Source organism: Pteropus alecto, unplaced genomic scaffold (assembly GCF_000325575.1).
Source record: "Pteropus alecto unplaced genomic scaffold, ASM32557v1 scaffold170, whole genome shotgun sequence".
In the NCBI taxonomy this organism is placed as follows: domain Eukaryota; kingdom Metazoa; phylum Chordata; class Mammalia; order Chiroptera; family Pteropodidae; genus Pteropus; species Pteropus alecto.
The window spans coordinates 2,341,414-2,363,780 of NW_006429634.1; the positions used below are offsets into that span (position 1 = coordinate 2,341,414).

At 49.4% G+C, this 22,367-nt stretch overlaps 1 protein-coding gene across 1 annotated transcript; it reads right to left on the minus strand.

Annotated features, from left to right (window-relative positions):
* Positions 1 to 10,399: 10,399 nt before the first annotated feature.
* CLDN19 (claudin 19) lies at positions 10,400 to 17,726 on the minus strand. The gene is made up of 5 exons (XM_025051347.1): positions 16,270 to 17,726; positions 14,996 to 15,160; positions 14,808 to 14,892; positions 12,868 to 13,020; positions 10,400 to 12,076 (listed from the first exon to the last, which is right to left on the minus strand). The coding sequence occupies exons 1-5, from the start codon at positions 16,490 to 16,492 to the stop codon at positions 12,028 to 12,030; spliced, it is 675 nt and encodes a 224-aa protein (XP_024907115.1). The 5' UTR covers positions 16,493 to 17,726; the 3' UTR covers positions 10,400 to 12,027.
* Positions 17,727 to 22,367: the final 4,641 nt, after the last annotated feature.

Below are 22,367 nucleotides of genomic sequence, written 5' to 3' on the forward strand. Positions count from 1 at the left end.
AGGCATAAGAAATTAAGATAGAGAAAGGAACACGGGATTGTCATGGCAATGGTTTTGGCTATTGCATGTTGAAGCAGTAGTCAGATTAAGGAAGTTTGTGACTTTTATAACAAAGGTTTAACATGGAGAGAGTATAGAACTGAGAATTCAGTTTTTTGCCTTTGGGAATTTGTTTTTGTTGCATTGACTCTATCTGGCACAAAGGGCTCTCTCTGGGTTTGAATTGATGGAAGAAATAAAACTTACTGTGCTTCACATCATTACAACCTGAAAATATTTACAAAATATAGGGACAGGCTAGCTCCACACTATCACAGAAAGCTTTGCTGAAGTGGCAGAGACATTTAATACTTGGTAGCTCCTGTGGACCTGTGTCCTTGTATAGGATCTGAGGTCCTCAATAAATTTACAGCAGTGTACTCTGAAGAACATCAAGGTAGATCTGGGAGGGCTGTGGCCCTAGGGGACAAGCTCCTTTGCTGAAACAGGTCAGTGACTGGGATATAATCTGCACTCAGAATTGAAGTGCTGTGAGAGAGGGGATCTGTTTCCAAGCCCCACAGTTAGGCTTCCCATCAGAGAAGAAGAAAACTGAGCCGTATGTCCTGCCATTTCTTACAGGAAATTCAACTCCATTGTCATATGTGTGGTCTGCCATGGACCAAAACTTTATGCAGTGTTAGAGAATGGGAAAACAGACTAGGGAAACAGACTTGCCAGGAGGTGGTTGGACTTAACCAGGACTGTGCTAGTTGAATTCAACAGGAAATAGAGCAAAGGTATTGAAAGTGGCTGTATGGTTATAGTAGACAGTAATGTTCCCAGCATCCACTTAATTTTCTAGATCTACGGATGGGTCTTGATTAGCCAAAGCCAAAAAAGAGCATAATATTATCTGGTAATTGAAATTGGCCTAGGAGTTGGCAAGTTCTAAACTGACTCAGTGGAGTAGGAGTACCAATTTAAGGGAGCTGGAAGAATATGATGTGATGGTCCTAGACTGGCATCTTTAATCTTGAGATGTGCAGTTATTGATAATAACAAAAGTCAAAGGTTCCTCTCCATGGATATTGAAATTGCCACAGGTGATGGTAGAAGTGTGTTAGAAAACAGTGGTCTCTCTGGGATTAAAATCTTCCTGGATGATGGATTTAGTCTGAGGACATGGGCTTCAAAGAAATTGGAGTATCTGAGAACTTAAAAAGGAGGAGCATGGTTTGAAAGTGGCCATGGTGTAACAGTAGACCCTAGCCCACCACCAGGCACTGTGCTACTTGAGAATTTAGGAGAAGAAAAAGTGATCCCTGAAGTCCCCAAGGGAAGTGGTATCCTAGGAGTGAGTCTGGTCAGAGAGTAAGAAGGTGAATGAGAACGTTAAGAATAGGCTGATGACTCAATTCCAGAGGGCACTGTGGAGGTTTTGGATAGGGAGCAAATATACTAGGTCAGATTAAGAGTAGGAAAGAGCTAATAGGAATTGAGGTGAGAGCTGAAAAAAAAAATCGATCAGAAGTGACCAGTTTGGACATGTTGCAGAAGTGCAGACAAATGAGACCTGGACCATAGATATGGCAGTAGGAAAGGGTTCAATTTGAGATTTTTTTTTCCCCCCCAAAAAATGGAAGTGACAGATCTAGATGACTTATCAGAATGTAGGGAAGAATCCAGAATGTTGATGCAGATGGTGTTATTTACTGCAATAGAGAATGCAAAAGAGGTGAGGGGTGTGTTCAGTTTTAGATACATGAGTCCGAGGTACCTGTGGGGATATCCACGGGGGAGATGCAGGAAGCAGATTTGGAGCTAGAGAGTGAGGTATAGGGTTGAGGCTGAATGACTCCCTCAGGTGGCTGTTGAAAGCTATGGTCATGGAAAGTCATATCACTCAAGAAGCACCTGTGAAGAGCAGAGTAGAAACCCAAACTTCTGAAACATGGCCAAGGACATAGAAGTGATGACCAGAAAGATGTGCTAAATCATAAATGTGGACATCACAGAATCCTAGAGAACAAAGAAATGGTTCAGTTGGCATCAAAAACAAGAGGTCCAAGAAGGTGGAGGCTGAAAAGTTTCTACTGGACTTAGCAACAAGGAGACTACTGGTGAGAGCAGTCTTGTGAAAATGTGGAGGTGGACCCCAGGCTGCAGCAGTTTGGGAAGTAAATAGAGCTGCTACTCCCATAGCTTTCCCCCCATCTCAGTAACAGCCAGTCAGTCAAACCTGACTTCTCTGACTTTTTCTCACACTCTACATTCAGTGAGTCCAACTCCTGTTGATTTTGCTTTTGAAAACATCCAGAATCTGGCCACTTAACTACTTCCAACCACATGGATCTAGACCTCCATCATCTCATCTAGATTATCGTAGTGGTTTCTGAAATGAGTTCCTTGCTACCTTCCTTCTCATCCCCATCTCTCCTTCAGTCAGTTCTCTATATAGCAGCCAGGGTGTCTTAAAAACCATGACTTTGGGTCACTTTTCTCAAAACCCTCCAGAGGCTTTGAGTCATGCAATGTGCCCCCACCGGTCCCACTCCCATTTTCTACTCTTCCCGCTGGTTTACTCCTCAGCCTCACAGGCCTTTTCCTTGAATGTGTCACACACACTCTCGCCTCAAGACTTTGACACTTGCTTTTCCCTCTTCACAGGAAGACTTCCCACAAATAACAAAATGGCTTTCTTGGTTCATTTAGGTCTCTGCCTCCTCTGGCCTTCTCTGACTGATCTGTTTAATGTAGCAGCCCCTTTCCACACCCAGACCTCCTCACCTCCTTACCTTGCTCAATTTTTCTCTGTAGGACATACTCTTACCTGCTAATCTACATTTATTCTCTATTCTCTGCTAATCTGTATTCTTTGTCTTTAGACGGTAAGATCCATAAGGGTAGTATTTTGTCTGTTTTGTTCACTGCTGCTATATCTCAGCATCCACAACAGGCCTAAAAGAATACAGAGTAAAAGCTGAATAGATACGTTGAAGTGGGATGACATGGGATAAAGGGTACTGTCAGAAGTACAGATAAGGTAGTGTGACCATGTAATTTATGTATTAGCCAATAGGGTACTTTTTGAGGATAAAAGTGATCTGATTATCAATTAACACTGAGATGAAAGGACTGCCGTGGGCAATGCGGGAGTCCTGGTCACTAGAAATAGGTAAATTTGAGGCAAGAGTGTTTTAGGATCCGGTGATGTGTTTATGAGGGGTGGGAGAAGGAGCCAACAAAGAAGACAGCTTTGTAGTATAACCAATGCCTCATACTCTGCATAAAATTTAATTTCCATAAGTCATTTTTAGATTCCAGGAATGAAAGTGATTGGGAATCAGAAAACCCGAGGTGCAGTTCTGCCAATGAAACTTCGCTTTGTAGAGTCTCAGTGTGGAGCCACCACATAAAAGTCAGTACTGAATTTTGAAGTATTTCTCAATAGTATCTATGGACCTGTCTGCAGGAGAATCAACAGATTCTTAGATCTCACCATCAAACTTCCTGCTTAATCCAAATGCAGGGGAGGAGCCTCAGAATGAGCATTTTAAATAATCTTTAAAATAGAGTCTCAAATAGTACCTACTTCGTAAAGTTCTTGTGTGGATTAAGTGAGGATCAATAAAATAATACCAGACATTTTATTAGTGCTCAATATTGTCTACTATTATTATAAGAATATTGTTAAGAGTCAACTGAGCCTAGTGGTTATGAAAATCGTAAACTGAAAGTGTGATGGCCATGAGAATGTGACTTGCAGATCTCTTAAGTACAAGGAACGTTGACCCAAGATGCTTTACTCTGGAATCTACCATCATGTTTGCCCTGAGACCACATTCCCATTCCCCAAGTGCTTCTAAGTCAATGTGTGAGCTTGGCAGAGATCTGAACTTGGATAATGGTAATCCAGAATTGCTAGTACCTGTGGCCACCAAGCTAAAGCAAATATTATTTGAGGAAAACAATATAATCTTAGGCTTTAAATTTTTTATAAAAATATTTTACACATGCCAAATCGAGCACATATTCAAAGATAGGTCTACAAGGAGATGGGCATGATGAACAAGGACCAGCAGAAACAACAGGAAATAGAAAAAGACCCACAGGAACCCCAGGTACCAATAATATTAAGACACAGAATGTAAAGCAACTATATTTACTGTTTTCATGGAGATAAAGGAAAATATTAGCTATTACGGGCTAAATTGTGTCTATCCCACCCAAATTCATATGTTGAAGTCCTAATCCCCAATACCTCAACATGTGACTATATTTGGACATAGGGTCTTTAAAGAGGTAAGTAAAATGAGGTCATTGAGGTGAGCCTTAATTCCATATGACTGATATCCTTACTAGAAGAGATTAGAGGGAAAAAATGAAATTAAGTTATAGACATACATAGAAGAAGGACCATGCGAAGACAGAAGACAGCTTTCTACAACTGAAGGAGAGAGAGCTCAATGAAACTAACACTGGCAACACCTCGATCTTAGAATTCTAGCCTCCAGGAATGTGAGGAAATAACTTTCTGTTGTTTAAGCCATCTGGCCTATGGCATTTTGTTATGGCAGCCCTAGCAAACTAATAAGAAGGGGAACCAGGAACTATAAATTGACACAACAGATTTAAAAATTAAGAAAATCAACCAGACTATAATTGGAGCCACAGAAGAAAGAAAAAAAAGAATTGAAAAGATAATGGCTAGAACTTAAATGGTTGAGGAGCGGTGAAGACACCAAAAGAAAGAATCAAGAAGCCTAAAAAGGTTAAGTAAAAAATTTACATCTAACCACATCAATAATGATACAATGATTTTTAAAATGACAAAAAATATTACAAGGAGCCAGGGAGGGAAAAGTATTACTTTCAAAGGAGTGACATTTAAGCTGACATTTGAATTCTCAGCAAAACAATGGGTGCCACAAAACAGTGGAATGATGATCTTCCATGATCCGAAAGAAAATAATTGCCAACCTAGGATTCTATACACAGTAGGATACGAAGGTAAACACATTTTGAGAAAAAAAGGGAGAGCATTCACAAGCAGACAATGCATAAGAAGTCTCAAAGGTTGCCAACCTCTAATTTGGGGTAGAAGCAAAAGCTGCCTGCCACTAGGGGAAAATAGGAAACCCACATAGGACTATGATCCTGCATTGATGAAAATAGACACGTCTGCTGTCTGGTGGTGGTACACCATGAAAGGCCTGCAGGGCTGGCTTGGCTGAACCTCTCCCCCAGCTCTAACTTTATCTCAGAACAGAGAGGCTCCGGGTCAGCAGTTAAGAACTTGTCAAGACTAGCTGAAGCCATTCGAAACCAGTCCCACCTCTAGCAGGAATACTGTAAATGATACTGTGTTCTCGGTGCATTATATCAAAGGACACAAAATTTTGACTTGCCTAAATGACCTCCAAAAGATTTTAAAGCTCATTATAATCTCCATGTTAACAAGCACCATGACAGTTGAAAATCACCATGACAACAGCTGGAAAAGAATATACAAAAAGAGGGTGGAACCCTGATCCAGAGAAAGCCACTGCCCCTTTTCCCAGAAAACCTATGGCTATTCGTCCTATTTACCTAAATATCCTCTTCATTTCTACTATCCTATTTAGACCACCTCTCGACCACTAAAGACCAGAAGTTGATGTGAGAGCTGCATACCACCCACTTCTCCATTCAATGGCCATAGAGTAAAAGCTTACACTGCTAATGTTCACTTTTATTCTTGCAATTAGCTTTGCAACACCAAATTAAAACCCCGCTTGGGGTCCTCAAAAAGAGGACATTTGCCCCTTGGTAACTGAGGGCAGGAAACACTCCCTCCCAAGACCCACCCCACCATCATTACTATGCAGAGTTCAGACTTTACGCTGAGGGGAGAAAGCCATACCTCTGAGGCTCAGGTGCACAGGCCTGTCTGACCAAGGCTGGAGCAGAACTGAGAAAACTCCCTTGCCACTGAAGAGCCTGTGTCGTAAAAACAAGCCAGCTATTCCTGGGGAAGGGGCAGGAGCATGGAGAGAGAGTCCCTCTGGGGTGCAGGCATGCAGGGAGTGTTGAATGCTGAGACTCGGGAATACTAATAACTGAATTCCAGGTCTCAGACTAAGAACAAATAGCATCAGCCCACCATCAGAAATGAGGAATTGCTTAGACGTGCTATCAAATAGTGACACAGCAGAGGAAAAAATTCATGAACTTGATAGGTCAGTAGAAATTATCCAAACTGAAACAAAAACATGGAAAAAATAAAAGCACATTTAAGAGTTCTGACAGTATCAAATGTGTAACTGAAGTAGCAAAAAATGTTTGAAAAGATATTGGCTGAAAATTTTCCAAAGTCAATGAAAGTTAACAAACTACAGGAAGCTCAGCTCCAAGCAGAATGAACACAAAACCAAAATAAAGATGGAGACAATCTGGAAAGCAGAAAGAAAAACGCAGTAACAAAATAAGAATTACAGCAGACTTTTCATTTTAAAATCACTTATGTAAGCTAGGAGATACTAGGATGACATTTGAAGTACTGAAGGGGGGTGGGGGGGTGTCAGCCCAAAATTCTATACCCAGTGGAAATATCTTTGAAATGTGAGAGTGAAATAGACATTTAGTTTTCACCGTAAGTGAGTTCAAAGCTTTCCATCGCCATCTTGAGAGGCATCTATGTTTGCTTGGATTTCAAGTGCCCTCTGAGAATATCAGCTTCTCAGTGTTCTAGATTTTCCTTAGACATTTCTTTTTTTTTTACTTTCTATCTTGAAATAATTTCAAACGAGAGAAAATTTGCAAGAAGAATAGTTCTAAGAATTTCTGTATGCCCTTCACTTAGATTGCCATTTAATATTATACTGCAAATATTTGCTTTGTAACTTCATATGTATCTATGAATATTTTTTCCAATGCCTCATCCTCTTACTACTTCAGTGTGTATTTCCTAAAATATAAGGACACTATCTACAAAACCACAGTAAACTATCAAGCTCAGGAAATTAACTTTGATGCGGTACTACTATCTAAACCACTGATACCATTCAAATTTCACTGATTGTCCCAAGAATGTCCTTTATAGGTCCAGAATCCAATCTAGGATCACTCACTGTATTTGGTTGTAATATCTCTTTAATCTCTCGGGAATAGCTCCTCAGTCTTTCCTTGTCTTTCATAATGTTGATAGTTTTGAAGAGTGCAAGCAGTTATTTTGTACAATAATCTCAATTTGGATTTTTCTGTCTTGTAAGTAGATTCCATTTATGTACCTCTAGCAAGAATATCATAAATGATGCTGTGTTCTCTGCATTATATCAAGGGACACAATTTTGACTTGTCCCATTATCAATGCTGTTAACTCATCACTTGATTAAGATATGTCTCCTGTGTTTCATTGTAAAAAAATATTTTGTACTTACTAGTTAATAAATTATTCGTATTAGTTGGCATTTTACTGTAGAGCTTTTTCTTCACTTATTTAATTATTCATATCAGTATGGACTTTATTCAGGATTCTTGTTTTTATTCACTGAGTTAAAATTCATTACTGTCATTATTTATTTTGATGCTCAATTGTCTCGGCTAAAGACAGAATTTTAATCGATATTCACTTTCTGGAACATCAATATACTCCAAGCTTATTTTCTACTTTCCTTACCTCAGCACTCAAATCAGCCATTTCTCCATGGAGCTCTGGTACCTTTTAGTGGAGAATTGTATTCAGAAATCACCCTTACCTGGGGTGTCATTGCTTTTAGGCCTTTCTGGAGGATAGAGCTCATAGATATATGTATGTATATGTATGTGTGTGTATATGTATCTCACATGTATATACACAACTATAACTTTTAATATTTATGTATATTAAAAGCCAGGTGTTCATCCAGATACCTGCAATTCCAATCCAACACCACAGAATTTATTCTAGTCTTCCCCGTTTGCACCTTCGTAAATTGATTCTCTGACCATGAGAAGCCTGCCTCCCGTTATCTTTGGTAAATTTACTTATTTGTTCACTCCTGTTGTACGTAACCAATCTCATCCCCTGCCAGGCAATGACTCCTGAGTTTTGTGGTACCTATATGGGCCACCATTTGTCGGAGAGGGTGAGAGAGTGCTTTTCAGGTTTTCACTAAGTGATTCCATAGCATCATGTCAGCCTTTTAATGCTATGAAGCTTCTCCCAACATTTTTAGCTGTTTTCAACAGGAGTTGTCCAGAATAAAATTGCCCGCAGTTTCTCATAAACTGAACTATTATTTTTATGTGCTCTAGGAGGAGAAAAGTCAGGAAGCTCAACTCTGTTCATTCTTTATTTCCAGTTTTACCTGCATCAGGTTTAGTTGGGGCTCCCCCTGAATTTTGCCAACTCTAGATAAAATCATAAGTTGACCCACTTTCAATATACCTACTATGGAAATGATGGAGAATAAGGGAGTTCAATTGAAATCTCATCTAGAAAAGGAGAGGTACCACGCAGCTCCCACCAGCATAGGTCTACGTTTCCCAAATTTCAGTGTGTGCACATATCACCTGGAAATCATGTTAACATGCTGAGTGTTTCACTTGGTCTGGGGTGAGTCCTGAGATCTCGTATTTTCAACCAATTTCCTGGTGATGTGACACTGCCGTCGGAGGACTGTGCCTTGAGTAACAAGTCTGTAAAGCAGTGGTCCCCAACATTTTTGGCACTAGAAACCAGTGCTCCCATGAGACTAATGCCTCATGATCTGAGGTGGAGCTGAGGCGGTGATGCTAGTGATCAAGCTTCACTCCCTTGCCCGCTACTCACCTGCTATATGGCCTGTTAGGAACTGGGCCAATACCGATCTGCAGTTTGGAGGTTGAGGATCCCTGCTCTAAAGTGTTCACGTTTATTCAGGTGGCCAGCAAGGATACATTAAATATACAACCAGCAAAACTTGAAGGGATTTTAAACCTTTAATTTCATTTGCAGATGTCTACACAGAGTGAATCCCTAAGTACCACTGGTTACCAGTCATAACTTCCCCCACCCCTGACCTTTTCATTCTTAAGAGTATTTTAAAGCAAATCCAGCCATTATGTTAGTGTGCACCTCTAACAGATAAAGGCTTAGAGAAAAATAACCATAGTGTCATCATCACACAAAATGAATAATACATAGAACATAGAATTAACCATCATTTCTTGACAGCATCTAATACTCAGACCATACCCATATTCTCATGCAGGCAATAGATGCGTCCCCTGGCCAGCTACTCCAGTACCCCGAGTTCACTCCTCTTAGTTACCTGGGTACTCCTTAGGGCCAGGCATACAGGTATATTCCTCCCAAAACCATATGCTGCCAATTTCATTCTCTGGAGACCAATGTTTGCTAATAAACAACAGTAGAAGTTTTAAGGTCATGACTTTTGGCCCACCTTCTGGGTCTCCACCCAATTCTCTAGCTTTGAGCCTGGGTCGGTAAACAGGAGCCCAACCGTGAGGCCAGGGAAGTTGGCCCTGCTGCAGGTTGGCAGCCCTGGTGACCTTGATGTAGACATTTGAAAGAGGTTGCTTCAGGAGAGGCTTGCTGGGGTGAGGGGGTTGGTACAGACAGGCTTCCCAAACTCTTCTAGCCTAAACCCCTCCCACTTCTCCCAGACATCTTCCCATTGCCAGCACCTCACTGCATTGTTAATCAGTGTGTTAACTGGGTTGTATGTGGTGATCTGACTCTCCGTCTCCCTAGTCCCTGGCTATAGGCAGAAAGGGCTTCCTTTCATGAAGGATCACACTGAACCTTGTTCCTGCCCTGCTGTCAGGCCCACTCACTGGCAGGGAGCTTGTCTCTCATAGCCTATCCCTGAAATCCATAAGAAGCAGTCAGTTCATTCTATCCCAACATCTTCCTACCAAGTCCTATAACCACAGAACTTGGTTTTAGCCTTTTTCTAATAAGACACAGAACGAAAGTTTAAACCTTGGATACACAACGTAAGAGAACACTTGTAAAACACATCTCATGAGTAACATTTGTGAACCCTTAACTGTCAGCCCTTCAAACCCCGTTCTGTATCCTGGATCAAGGAAGTCAGATTTGAGCTTTGCCTTTTCTTGCCAGTTGACTTGCACATAAAGCTCCTTTTCTTAAAAGCTGGTGCCATAGTATTGGCTTCTATGCACATCAGGTAGTGGACCCTTGTTCAGTAATAGTCTTAAGCCTATGACAGACTCTGAACCTCAAGAGATGACAGTTTCCTGGACAACTGCTTCATGACCAGATAGCAAGGGGTGCCAAACCCCAGCCTGGGGCAGGGAGATCGAGCCTGTGCCCTGCATCCCATCCTGCTTAGCTGGCACCCACAACAAAACCCTCACTGTGACAGTTTCCAGGTTCCAAATTTGGTGCGAGGGCACATTTGACTATATGTAACAAAAAACAAACTCAAAATTATCTCAGCAAAAGGGGTCATTTATTGGAAGGATGTGGCATGGAACAGCTGGTCTCAGGAAAGGTAGAAGAAGGCAGAGCTGCTTCTCAGCTTTCCTCGCTTCTTGTAGGGTGGCTTTTTCCCTCCGAGACCCCCTTCAAAGTAGTGAGAAATGTAGCCCCAACTTTAGGCCTCAGTGCTTACCACATGTTGCAATCCCTTGGGATCTGCCTGAACTCAGACCGTTCCCAGGCCAATTTAAGTTGGGATGTGTCAAATACATACCCAGGGGTGAAAACAGCTGACTTACAGCTCAGGCCCCCAGAGGGACTCTCACAGTTTTCATTCATAATTGGGAGGAGAGGGTCAGGACTCTGCTAAACCCATTTAGGATCAGGTGTCCACCCCCTCTGGCCAGAGGCTGGACAGGTCTCATGAAACAGCCACGCCTAAGGCTTCCCACGGAAGTGCGGCAGCTGCCAGGCCAGAGCCCCACGCCAATTACCCTACAGCAGCTCTTCTCTCCTCCCATCCTCCTGCCCCGCCCTAGTGCCCCCAACAGTCATCTTGTCTGACTTCACCTCTCAGAGGCAAGCTTGTGAACGCTGAGCTATGTCCTTGGGATCTGTGATTTGATGGGAGATGTGGTCAGAAGATGATGGAGGAAGCCAGAACGGAACTGGCTGAGGAGGGCTTAGGGAAGGCAAGAGGCAGTCACTGTCAGCTCTTTCCAGTTGAGAGAGCGGTCAGAGAGCGACTCAGAGTCCAGGGAGGACATTTGGGGTGGGAGAGGCCTGAGCATGAGAGGAGGAGCTGATCTGGGTTAATTTTCTTGATATTCCTCTGAGGACGTCACCCGCGTCTAGACTAAAGGGGTGGTTACCTGTACTTCGAAACCAAAAGCCCTTCTGGCTCTGACAGTACCTCTGTGTGAGGATGGAGCTCCAGCTGCAGTTTCAGGTAGCCTCGGGCCACCCCCTCCCTGCCCCGGTTCAGGAGCGGGATGTAGCAGGCCCCAGCAGACTGGAGAGGAGGACTGGTGGGTGTGGAAAGCGGGCAGCATTGGTGTGGGAGCAGAGCTGGAGCTTCCAGCCTTGCTCAGGACAGTCCTAATGTCTGAAAGGCCCTAACATCCTTCCCCAGTCCCTTCTCCTCTTAGTGAGCGCCTGAAGTTTTTCCCTCCGCTCAGCTCTGATCCTCAGAAGCCAGCTGGAGGGCCTCCCAGGGACTTTCCCCTCTCCCAGGAGGGCTCCCAGGGGCAAGCAAAGCAACCTGGGTGGGGTTGTGTCTCTCTCCAGACTGGGGGCTCCCCAATCCCAGGGCTGGCTCCCAGCACTGGGCCAGGCCTCAGGATGGGTCCTGGTACTAACCCAAGCCATGCTGGGGAGGTTACTGGGCAGGGGGCAGGAGGCCTGATCAGCCTTGGATGTGCTGTGTAACCCACCCTGGACCTCTGTCTCCCCATCTTTATGCCCAACAACCTCAGGGACCAGCTCTGACCTCCCTGAGCCAGGCTCCACCCTAGCTGCGCCAGGAATGGATCAAATGACACCACACTTGGGGCTGGATGTTCACTTTTCTTTCCAAAAAATACCACACACACAGTCTAGGTATGGCAGGGACCAGGGTCAGGCTAGGGACCTGGACATTATACACCCAGGGGCCCCTTGGCGGAGGCAGACAATTTAACAACTGGTCTGAAAGTCAAAAGAGAGGAAAGCTGGTTAGTGGAGTGAGCAGCAGTGGGGGAAATGGGGGTGGGGGGCAGGGGCTGTGGGGTTCAGGCCCAGGGACCGGCCACAGGGTCATACCTGGTCCCTCACAGCAGCACTGCCTGGGGCCCGTTCCCAGGGCTGGGGGTGATGCGGTCCGGCCTAGACTGTGTGGGTGTCCCCGCAGGGCTGGGCATGCTGAAAGAGGCTGAGACCTGAACTCAGAGATAATGGGGCCAAGCCTCTTGGTCTCTCTGAACCTGTTTCCTCATGTGTAATGCGGGGACATTTGTCATCCCGGCACTGCCTCCTTCATCAGGTGGTTGTGAGGAACCTGTGGGCCTGGGGAGGCCAAGGGCTCTGGCCACCCCAGAGCACGGGCCCCAAGGTTCATCTTTATTGCTGTGTCCCCAGGGCCCAGCAGAGTAGACACTCATGTAGCCCTTCAGTGAGTAAATAAGCCACTGGTCAAAGGGCCGGCACCTGGGCTGGTGTGGAAAAACACGTTGGTGCCACGAGGCTGTGCGGACAGGTCCATGCCTGCACCTGCACGTCTGTGTGCTCCTGTGGGCTGGGTCCCACCTCTGTCTGGCCTCTCAGAAGTGTTTAAGTCTGAGTCTCAGAGCAAGGGGAGGTGCCTAAGTTGGGGACAAGCTGCTCAAAGTCCTAAGCGAGCTTGGGGAACACCCTGTGCCCTACTGGCCCTGCCCGGGGTGCTGTAGGGGCCAGCAGAGTGCTGAGTGGGAGACCATTGGCCAGGGCGGGCTCAGACGTACTCTCGGGCGGCAGCTGATGGGCCAGGCCGGTAGGGCTGCGGGCTGCTGTTGGCTCTCTCAGGCTCCGGGCATGTGCAGCAGAGGAAGGAGCCCCCCAGAATGGCCAGGCCAGCAGAGGCCCAGCCCACAAACAGGGCTGGGCCAAACTCGTACCTATAAGGTGTAGAGAGTATGCCATCAGATGTGGCTGCAAACCCAGACCACCTCAGTTTTTCTCAGGGGCTCCGCAGCCTCGGCCTTTGCAGAGGGTGGGCAGAGTGTGGGGAGCTGAGATGGCGGGGGGTGGGGGGTAGGAGGGAGGTTCTCAGAAGTTTCCTCAGCCTCTCCGTATAAGCTGAGAAGAATGCTCATCCTTCTTCTGCCTCCACCCCAGCATGTCAACATCACACAGGGTGACCTAGGCCCAGGGGGGCCTGCTCTGTGCAATCTCGGGCCAGTGGATGGGGTCTGGGAGGGCCTGCAGGTCCCATGGGGAGGAGCAGGGCTATCCCTCCCATTTCTCTCATCTCGGTCTGGTCCACAGAACTCCCAGGCGGGGCTCCCCACTGCCCTCTGGAGAAGGTCAGACCCCTCCGCCTGGCACTCCAGGATCCCCACACATGGTCTCTGCTAACCAGCCAGGCCCCTCTGCAGCTCCCTGAGTCTCCCCACCCCTGTGCCTTTGCACGAGGCACCCCCTCCTGGACTTTCTCCCTTTCTACGCCTTCTGCACTCCCGCCTTCGGGGCCCAGCTCAGATGCCACCTCCTCTAAGGGACTTTCCTAGGCTCCTCTATGCTCGGCTGCCTTGCACTGACTCACTAGGTGACCGTTCAGTCCTTTGCTTGCCTGGCTCCCTGGGGAGGGCCTACAGGGCAGACAGCACCAGATTCATCTGTTTTCCCAGGGCCCAGGACTGGGTTTGCCACACAGGTGACCTTAGGGAATGTTGAAGGGATGAAAAGACGAGTGCCAGCCTGGCATCCCTGAGCTAAACTGCCTCTTGCTTGGCAGAGCTTCGTGGCTAGAGCTGCCAGCTTCAGGGAACAAGCCTCACACCTGAGGTCTCCTTTTCCTCCCTTCTCCACACCTCTGTCTCCTCCAGGAAGCCCTCCTGATTGCAATAGCCCAGGCACCTTTTCTCATCCTCTCTCCGCACCAGGGCCTGAGGCCTGTTGCAATGTCTGGGGTTGAGACTGTACCATTCTCTGCTCCTGGCAGAGCTGAGAGGTGAGGGAAGAGCCGGGAGGGGCCCAGGCCCTTCATAGAACCCCCTATTTGGCTCTCTCGTCCTTGGCCTTGCACATTCTGACCATTCTACCTTCTAAATATCTCTGACCTACTCTCCACTGGCCCAAACCCTCTGCTCCAGGCCTTTGCAACAGCACCTTACGGGTCTTGCCCTCTCCTTACCATTCTTCACACCATAGATGGAGGGACTGTCAGCTGCTTTCTACCCCAGGCTAGGGAACAAAACCTTCCTACAGCTGCAAGGCCCTCCATGATCTGTCCTCCCTCTTCTCCAGCCTCATTCTCACCCCCTTCCTGCAAGAATAACAATAGCTCCACTCACCAGGGCCCAGGCCCTGCATTAAGTCCCTTACCTGAATACCTCATTGAACCCTCACAACTGCACTGGTCTTTCGGTCCTATCTCCATTTTACAGGGAGGAAATCAGGCGCTGAGAGATTAAGGAACTAGCCTGTCACACAGCCAGCAGGAGCAGAGCTGGGATTTAAGCCCAGAGCCAGAGCACTTAGCTCCTGTGGACCTTCTACCCCTTCAGAGGGCCCAGCACACCCTGCCTGGTTCCCTGCTCCAGAGAGGTTTTCAGCGACAGCATCTGGGGCCACATACTGTTTTCCCTTCCGAGTGCCCTACAGGACAAAGGCCAGCGGCCCCAGAGGTGGTGGAGAAGGAGGCCCAGCTTATCCCTTGGCCCACGTCATGCCTGGCACTCACCTAGCATTGACAGGTGTGCTCGGGTTGAAGAACTCCTGGGTCACCAGGGTGGCATACCATGTGACAGCAGTCAAAGTGCAGAGGCCTAAGGACAAAGAAGGGAGTGCTAAGCTCTGCCCCCAGCTAGCCACCGAGGGTGTGGCTACCGGCCATGGCCAAGATGATGGAGAAAGAGCCAGGGCACTCACCTGCCAGGAGGAAGAGGGCACCCCCAGAGATGGCGATGCGGCCCTTGGCAATGGGGTTACTGTCTCCAACCCGGGTGCACTTCATGCCAACGACACTGAGGACCATGGCCACGAAGCCCAGGAGCACGGCCACTACCATCAGGGCTCGTGCAGACTGGATGTGACCTGGGTGGGCGAGAGGGACTGAGCCAGTGGTGGGAGAAGTGGGCGGGTGAGGGGAGCCCAGGATGGGAGGGCCGGGGCAGGAGCTGGAAGTTCCCCCTGGGCTGCCACATGGGCAGGTGTGAGGAGGTAGTGAAGACGGGGTCGAGCTTCTCACATAACCCCGTTGTTCACTCCCCCTCGTAGGCTCCTCCAAGTGGTGTGTAGTGAGTGATCAGGCAGCTAGAGTTCTCTAATCTGCTGCGTTTTGGCTGGGGCCTTTCAGATTTGGCAAAAGGGAGAGCTGAGGGCATTTGAGGCCCAGCTTAGCCCAGGTGGCCCTCAGGCAAGGATGCCTCCCCCACTGGCCATTCTGACTCTGGGCACCTTCCCCTCTGCCCATTGAGTTACCTATGGCAGCCATATAAGCCTGCTGCTCAGTAAGTCCTGGGCCTGGGGACAGCTCAGGGAAACTGGATTCCTGAGGGGGGCCAGATGACCTGCTGGGACCAGAGTCCCAGGGGCCATGCGATGGCAACCCAGCTCTGGCTTGTCGTCCCTGGGTTGGCCATGAGCCAAGAACAGAGCTGCAGTGAACCAGTGACAGAGCTACCTGTTTACTAGCCAACTTGTCAGGTTTACTTCTATTCCCCAGGAGGAAGAGAAAAGGGACCTGTGTGCCCGAGCCCCTGTGTGTACACATCCATGTGCATGTGTGCATGTGCGTGGGTATACCCGCATGCTGGCATGCTTGTCTAGGCGGCAGGACTGGCGTGTGCGCACAAGCGTGTCTGCCTGCAGAGCATGGGGAGAAGTGGAAGGGAGGGTCTTGCCTGAACCTTTCTGAGTGCCGGACACTCATCTCACCTGACCCTCCCATCAACCTATAAAAGTCATAGTATCCCCTTTATAGATGAGGACATAGGAACACAGAGAGGATCAGTGACTCTTTCAAGGTTACAGTGGCAGAGCTGGCCTGCCGTGGGGTACCGGGCTGTCCTAGATTTATAAAAGTGTATAGGGGCGGGGGGCTGGAGCTTGGAGCCCAGTGCAGATGGCAGACTGTGGGAAAGCTTGCTCTAAACTTCCCCCGCCCCACATCCCACCCCCAACCCAGCTGGCATGAGGCCTACCTTCCAGGGCGAGCAGTGAGTCGTAGAGCTTGCACTGCACCTGCCCGGTGCTCTGGGAGGCGCAGGACATCCAGAGCCCTTCATAGAGGCCCACGGCGGTGATGATGGCATCGCCAGCGTAGGAGGACTGCTTCCACTGCGGGAGGGCTGTGCTGGCGATGATGCCCACCCAGCCACCGAGGGCCAGGAAGTAGCCCAGGAGCTGGAGGCCCGAATTGGCCATGGCCCAGGGGAGGGCGCTGGGGGTCCCAGAGCTCAGGGCTGGGCCAGGGTCCCTGGGGGAGCTGGGGTCATGGCCAGGTGAGCGGAGCAGCTGGGCAGGGGGGTGGAGTGCAGCAGTGGTCAGAGAATGAGAAGAAGAGGTGGCAGCCCAGCCAAGGCAGCAGCATAGGCAGCGGCTGGGGCTCTAGAATGCAGGGGGAGGCCCAGGCGCTGGCAAGGCCAGGGGCCCGCCCACAGCAGCTGCCTAAGCCAGGGTAGGGTCCCCAGCAAAGCTCCTGCCCAGCCCCCTGCAAGGGCGGGGCCTTGACCCAGGTGGGTGCCCCCTCCCCGCTCCGCCCCGCCTCCACCCCCCAGGGATAGAGAAGGGAGGGGCTGGGAGAAGGGACCCTGCTCGTCCTCAGGGTCCCTCCTCAGGGAAACCACTTAGGAACCTGATGCCAGTGCCCTAAAATTCTAATTCCTACCCCAAGAACCAGCCCTGAGCTGACGACTTGGATGTTGCGTGGCTGATCTGACCCTGGGGGCTTTCTGTCTCTCTGACTGAAGGACAGAAAGGAAATGGAATTCCAGTCTGCAGCAGGTAAGACCTCAGGGTTGGACAGGACTCTGAAGGCAGATATGGAGAGTGGACTGGCGAAGAGGTTTTAGGGAGAGGGGGTCTAAGGTACCTAGGAGCCATGTGTATTCAAAACAGAAGAGGCCACACTAGGGAATACACACTGTGGGGTCTCTTTGAGATCTGCGGGGGCAGAAGAGGGGCCCCGTCAAGGCTAGGTCAGACCCGGCTGCCAGTCAGCAAAGGTTCTGGCAGGGAGGTAGGAAATAGCACCAACCTTCCAGCATGAGCCTGAAGGAAGGCAGACTGTTCAGCCCGTTCGTTAATCCCCTGTTGGCTGGCTTAGCAGCTCCTGCTGGGGCCGGAGGCACTGGGCCCCGGCCCCCAGCTCCAGAGCATCCTGGAGGGGAGGGAGCCGTGGCCTCTGCACATTCCTGGGGTTCAGGCTTCCCCCTCCTAGCGCCCACCTCCCTCTTCTCTCTCCCATCCCAGCTTAGCCCTCTGGAGCAGGGGAATGTAGCCCTCTGGAGCAGGGGAATGTTTAACTCTCCTCCAGCTCATTAGCAATCCCCTCACGTTCAGTTCAGTTTGGCCATGGGTGCAGGGGGGATATCACAACCCTGCTCCCACTCCCACTAGCCCCCTCCCCTCCGCCCCTGGCTGTCCCCTTCCATCTCCAGAGGCCACCTGCTTTTACTGGACTGTACTGAGGAAAGGCAGAGTCGTGCTGCTGACTCCCCACCTCCTCCGCCTGACCCCCACCCTAGTCAACTTCCTCCCCCACAGCCCTGGCCCTCCTCTGCAGGGACACGTCCCCAGCCTGCACCCTTGCATTCTTCACGTGGCTATGCAAACGAGAGGGTGCCAGGCACTGCTCAGACAATGGCTGCCCTGTGCGCCCGCCCAAGGCGTGGGCCCCTGGTATGGCCTAGAGCTCCAGCCAGTGGGAGCTGGAGAAGCAGCCTGCCCTCTGAAGGGTCAGAGGTGGGTGCTTGCAGTTTCAGACACTGGACCCCCTGTGGCCCTTCCTGCTGGGAAGACCAGAGCCACATGGATCTGTGTAAAGGCTGACGTGCTTCCTGGGAAGGTCTGCAGGTCCCCAAAATCAAACAGGGTCTAAGCAGTTGTAGAGAAGTCAGTCCTGAATTCAGATCCCTCTTCTACCATAGTGAGACAGGTACAATCAAGGGGAGCAGAGGTTATTGCCAGAGGCCAGAAAGGACACTCCTGGGGACCCAGTGAGCACCCTTTCATGCATTAATCATCTCACCTTCCAAGCAGCCCTTCATGATGGGCAATAACCTCTGCAGTCCCTTCATCCACAAGGAGCTGAGGCTGAGGGAGGTAACTTACCCCAAGCTAGGAAACAGCTGGGGAAGCCTTCCCATCAGACCTGTGGGTCCCTGCCAGGTTCACCCCTACCCTCCTTTCTCGGGAGGACTAGGGGGAGGGCAGTCACAGTGTGCTCCCTAGAGGTGAATACTTCCACCCATGGCCTGAGCTGGCTGTGCAGCCTGCACCTTCACCTCTAAACAGGCCAGGCCATCTAGTTTATGGAGTCATGAAGGTCGATAGAGTTGGTCAATGTCTGAGAGAGGGCAGGGCGCCCACACATGGAAGCCACTTGGCGCACGTTATTCCACACAGACCAGGCTCGCTTTTTCTCTGAGCTGGGCCTTGACCCTATACTCCCACCCTTCTCAGAGGCTCTCTCTGTAAGGAAGACCCAGGGGTCATTCTGGTCCCAAGGCCTTGGAATCAAGACCACACAGAAACCGAGTGTCAAGCCACATAGGCTGCTACCCTCTGTTGACAAATGAGAGCCAAAGAGGGGAAGTGAACCACTGTCCCCAGGACCAAGGTCCCAGGGCTCAGAGGCCTTAGTCCTGCCCACACCTCCATCCGGGGCACCCCCAGAGCTTCCCTCACGCAAATGGCTAGAGTCATTGGTGATCCAGACTGATGTTCACATCTCCCTCTGAAGCCCTTCTGTTTATCCCTTCTCTTTGTTATTTGAGGCTTTGAGTCTGTTCTACCAAGACGTCTCCTACCCTAATGGCCTTCCGTCACCAACGTTCCAAAGCCTTTTAGAATTCAGACCCTGGTCCTGGAGTGAAGTTCCCTAACTTGGTGCAGCTTCTTTACCCAGGGCTCCACCACCCCGGTGCTCCCACCCCCCAGCCCAGTGACCCCAGGCCTGTGGGAGACCAGGTAAACTCTGGGCCCCGTCCAGCCTCCATTAGGAGCTAACTGAAAAATGCCCTGGGGTGTCACACTTCATAGTCTAAAAAGTGCTTTTTGCATACATTATAAGAAGCTTAGGGTTCTAGCGTTACCTCTGCCACTGAAAGCTGTATATTAGGCAAGTCCCTTAGCTTCTTCGGGCCTGATTCTTCAACTGAAAAGTAGGGCTAATCCCACTTGCCCTGTTGGGTTCATGACAGTTTATAGGGATCAAATAATGGATGAGAAGTGCTTCTGGAAAACATAATATGCCTGAAGAAATGTGGCTAATGAAAGCTGTCCCCAAAAGACTCCCTCCTGGCTGGGACTCCCCTTTTGTGTCCTCCTGTCCTGGCCGTCGGTGGACTTCCTGTGGCTAAAGACCCACTGGCGCCTCCTGCCTGGCAGTGCCTGGAAGAGAGCGGGCGCTGAGTGGATGTGTGTTGATCATTGACTGGCCGGCATGAGGATTACATGTTTTTGCCTCCCTCCCAGTGGAACACTGGAGCCCTTTCCCGGTCCTCTCCCACTGCTAGTCAGGAGGGTCTGAGTCAGTTGGTTGTTTTCCAGCACATTCTCTGCAGCCACCACCTGAAACGTTGGAGGTGGAGCTAATTTTATTTCCCCTAACTCAGAGCCTTCTGAACCACAAGCTCGAAATGGAGAGCATTTGTCTCAGGCCACACAGCTAGAAAGCAGGACGGCCAGCAATGTGGCCACCCCAGCCATCCTGCCTGTCCAGGGAGGGTCAGGGCCCAGATCTGGGATCCTGGAATGTGCTGCATATTTCCATCCACAGTGCTTGGCCCCGTCTTGCTTCCTTCTCAAGGACTATAAGCGCCTCGTGGCCCTACTACCAGCCTCGTTTCTGTGTCCCATGCCTAACCAAGGGGGGGTGGGGGCACCTCTGTGGCAATCATGGCTGTCTGGCAGTGCTCCATCCTCCTCCCTGAGCACAGGCTCTCTCAGTTCCCTTGCTGAGAGTTCTGCCAGCCGCCTGGGATGCCAGAGACCATGGTCCACGTCCACATCTAACCCCTGTGTGCTGAGCTGCCCCCACCGCCCCGCCAATGCTCCCATGGGCACTCCCTTCATTTCAAGCACACTTGCCCCGTGGCGGACGCACTCTTGCACATGCATTACAAGCACAGGCCGAGTAATCACAGCCCAGTCCCAGCCCGGACCCTGCCATCACCTCCCGCTTCCAGGTCAATTCACCCACCCTAATTGTATACACTTATCCTGGTCTTGTTGCTGTTGAAAACATTTGGCTTTCATGAGCTCAACTGAGACTGTCTGCTGTCTCCATGTGGTTAGCATACATTGAAATGGTGGAGGTCATCTGCCTTGATGTGGAAACTTCTGGAAGACCAGAATCGGGTGGATGTAGTTTTCTGTAATGTTGCGTAACTACTATGTGCTAAACATCACACCAGGTACTTTATGAGCGTTCCCTCATGAATACTCCTGAGCATCCTGAGAGATCAGGACGGTGAACCCATGTCACTGGGGAGGAAATCACTTGGAGGTCACATGACTCTCGGGGATAGAAGTGGGAGTCTCGCCTACTGAGCATGTGGGCGAAGCTCATGCTCTTTCCACTAACGTGGTCCTCTCTCCATAAGGTGAATGAGTCACCAAACAGGACACAGGATCATCAGTGACTAAAGGAGCAGTGACCGTCTCTACGGGATCATTCCCACGAGCATACACACACGTGGTGCTGTCTCCTAGCATAAAAAACAAAGTCCTTCACTTCACATCTCCCTCTAGCTCATCTCTCTGCCCCCAGGAAAAACTAAACTCCCGCAAAGAGCTGTCTATGCCTACTATCGTCACATATCCTCACCCTGTCTCACTCAAACCAACTCCAGCCCATCTTTCGTCCACACCACCTCCCCAAAATATGTTCTCACTGATCTCCATATCATCAAATCCAAAAGTGGATTCTCAGCTCTTTGCTCAGCTGCCCAGCAGCATTTGACACCATCGTTTACTCCCTCCATGAAACACTCCCATCAGCTTCCAGGACGTCCCTCTCAGGTCCCCCACTCATGGGTGGTCCCAATGTCCTCTAGCATGTCACCTCCAGCCAGGCTCAGTCTTCTGACTTTTCCTCTGTCTACAGTGACTACTCCTGGCTTTGAACACCACCCACATGTCAATGATGACTCCCAAAGTCATGGTCCTACCTCCACCTCTCCTTGAACTTCCCACTCACATATCCAACTCTCTATTTGATATTTCCACTTGGATACCTGAAGGGCTTCTTGATCTTAAGCATAACGCATGCAAAAACAAACTCCTGGTTCCCACGTCACCATCCCTCCTGCAGCCTTCCCCGTCATGGGAAGCGGGGCTCTATTTTTCCAACTGCTTAGGCTAGGATCCTTCTTGCTGCTCCTTTTTCTAATGCCATGCAATCCAACAGCAACTCCTGTTGGCTCTCCTTCAATAGATCCAGAAGCTGACCTTTTTCACTGCCAACACTCTGATCCAAACCACAAGTGTTGCTCTCTTTGTCTCCATTCTCACCCCCATAGCCCATTCTTCACTGAGGCCTTTAAGATCTGTCAGTTGCCAGAATCCCCTGCTCAAAACCCTCCAAGGGCTCCTGTTTCACTGAGTCAAAGCCCAAGTGTTCATGGTGGCCGACGAGGCCCCCAAGACTGACCTTGCTGCTCTCTTCGCCCACCCTGTGCCACCACACGGCCTCCTGGCCTTTCCTCTTCCCTAAAGGCCTGACTTACTTTCTCTTCTACTTCAAAGGATTACGTGCACATATGCACACACACATACGCATAAGTACACACGCATATGTGTTTATTACCTGTCTCCTCTACTAAAATATAAGCTCTACGAAGGTAGGGATTTGTTTTGTTTTCTACCATATTCTCAGCGCTGGCACCTAGCTGGTGCTCAACAAATACTGGTTGATTGAATAAATGAGCGATGAGTGCACATTTCCAAACTTACCACCCCACAGCATCTCAAGCCCAGGAGGGGAGATGGGCTTGTGGCCAGAGGAACTGAATCTCCAGTTCTGCTCCTTGTCTGTCTCCTAGAGGTGTGTGTTGTCCTGCACATGGAGGCCCTA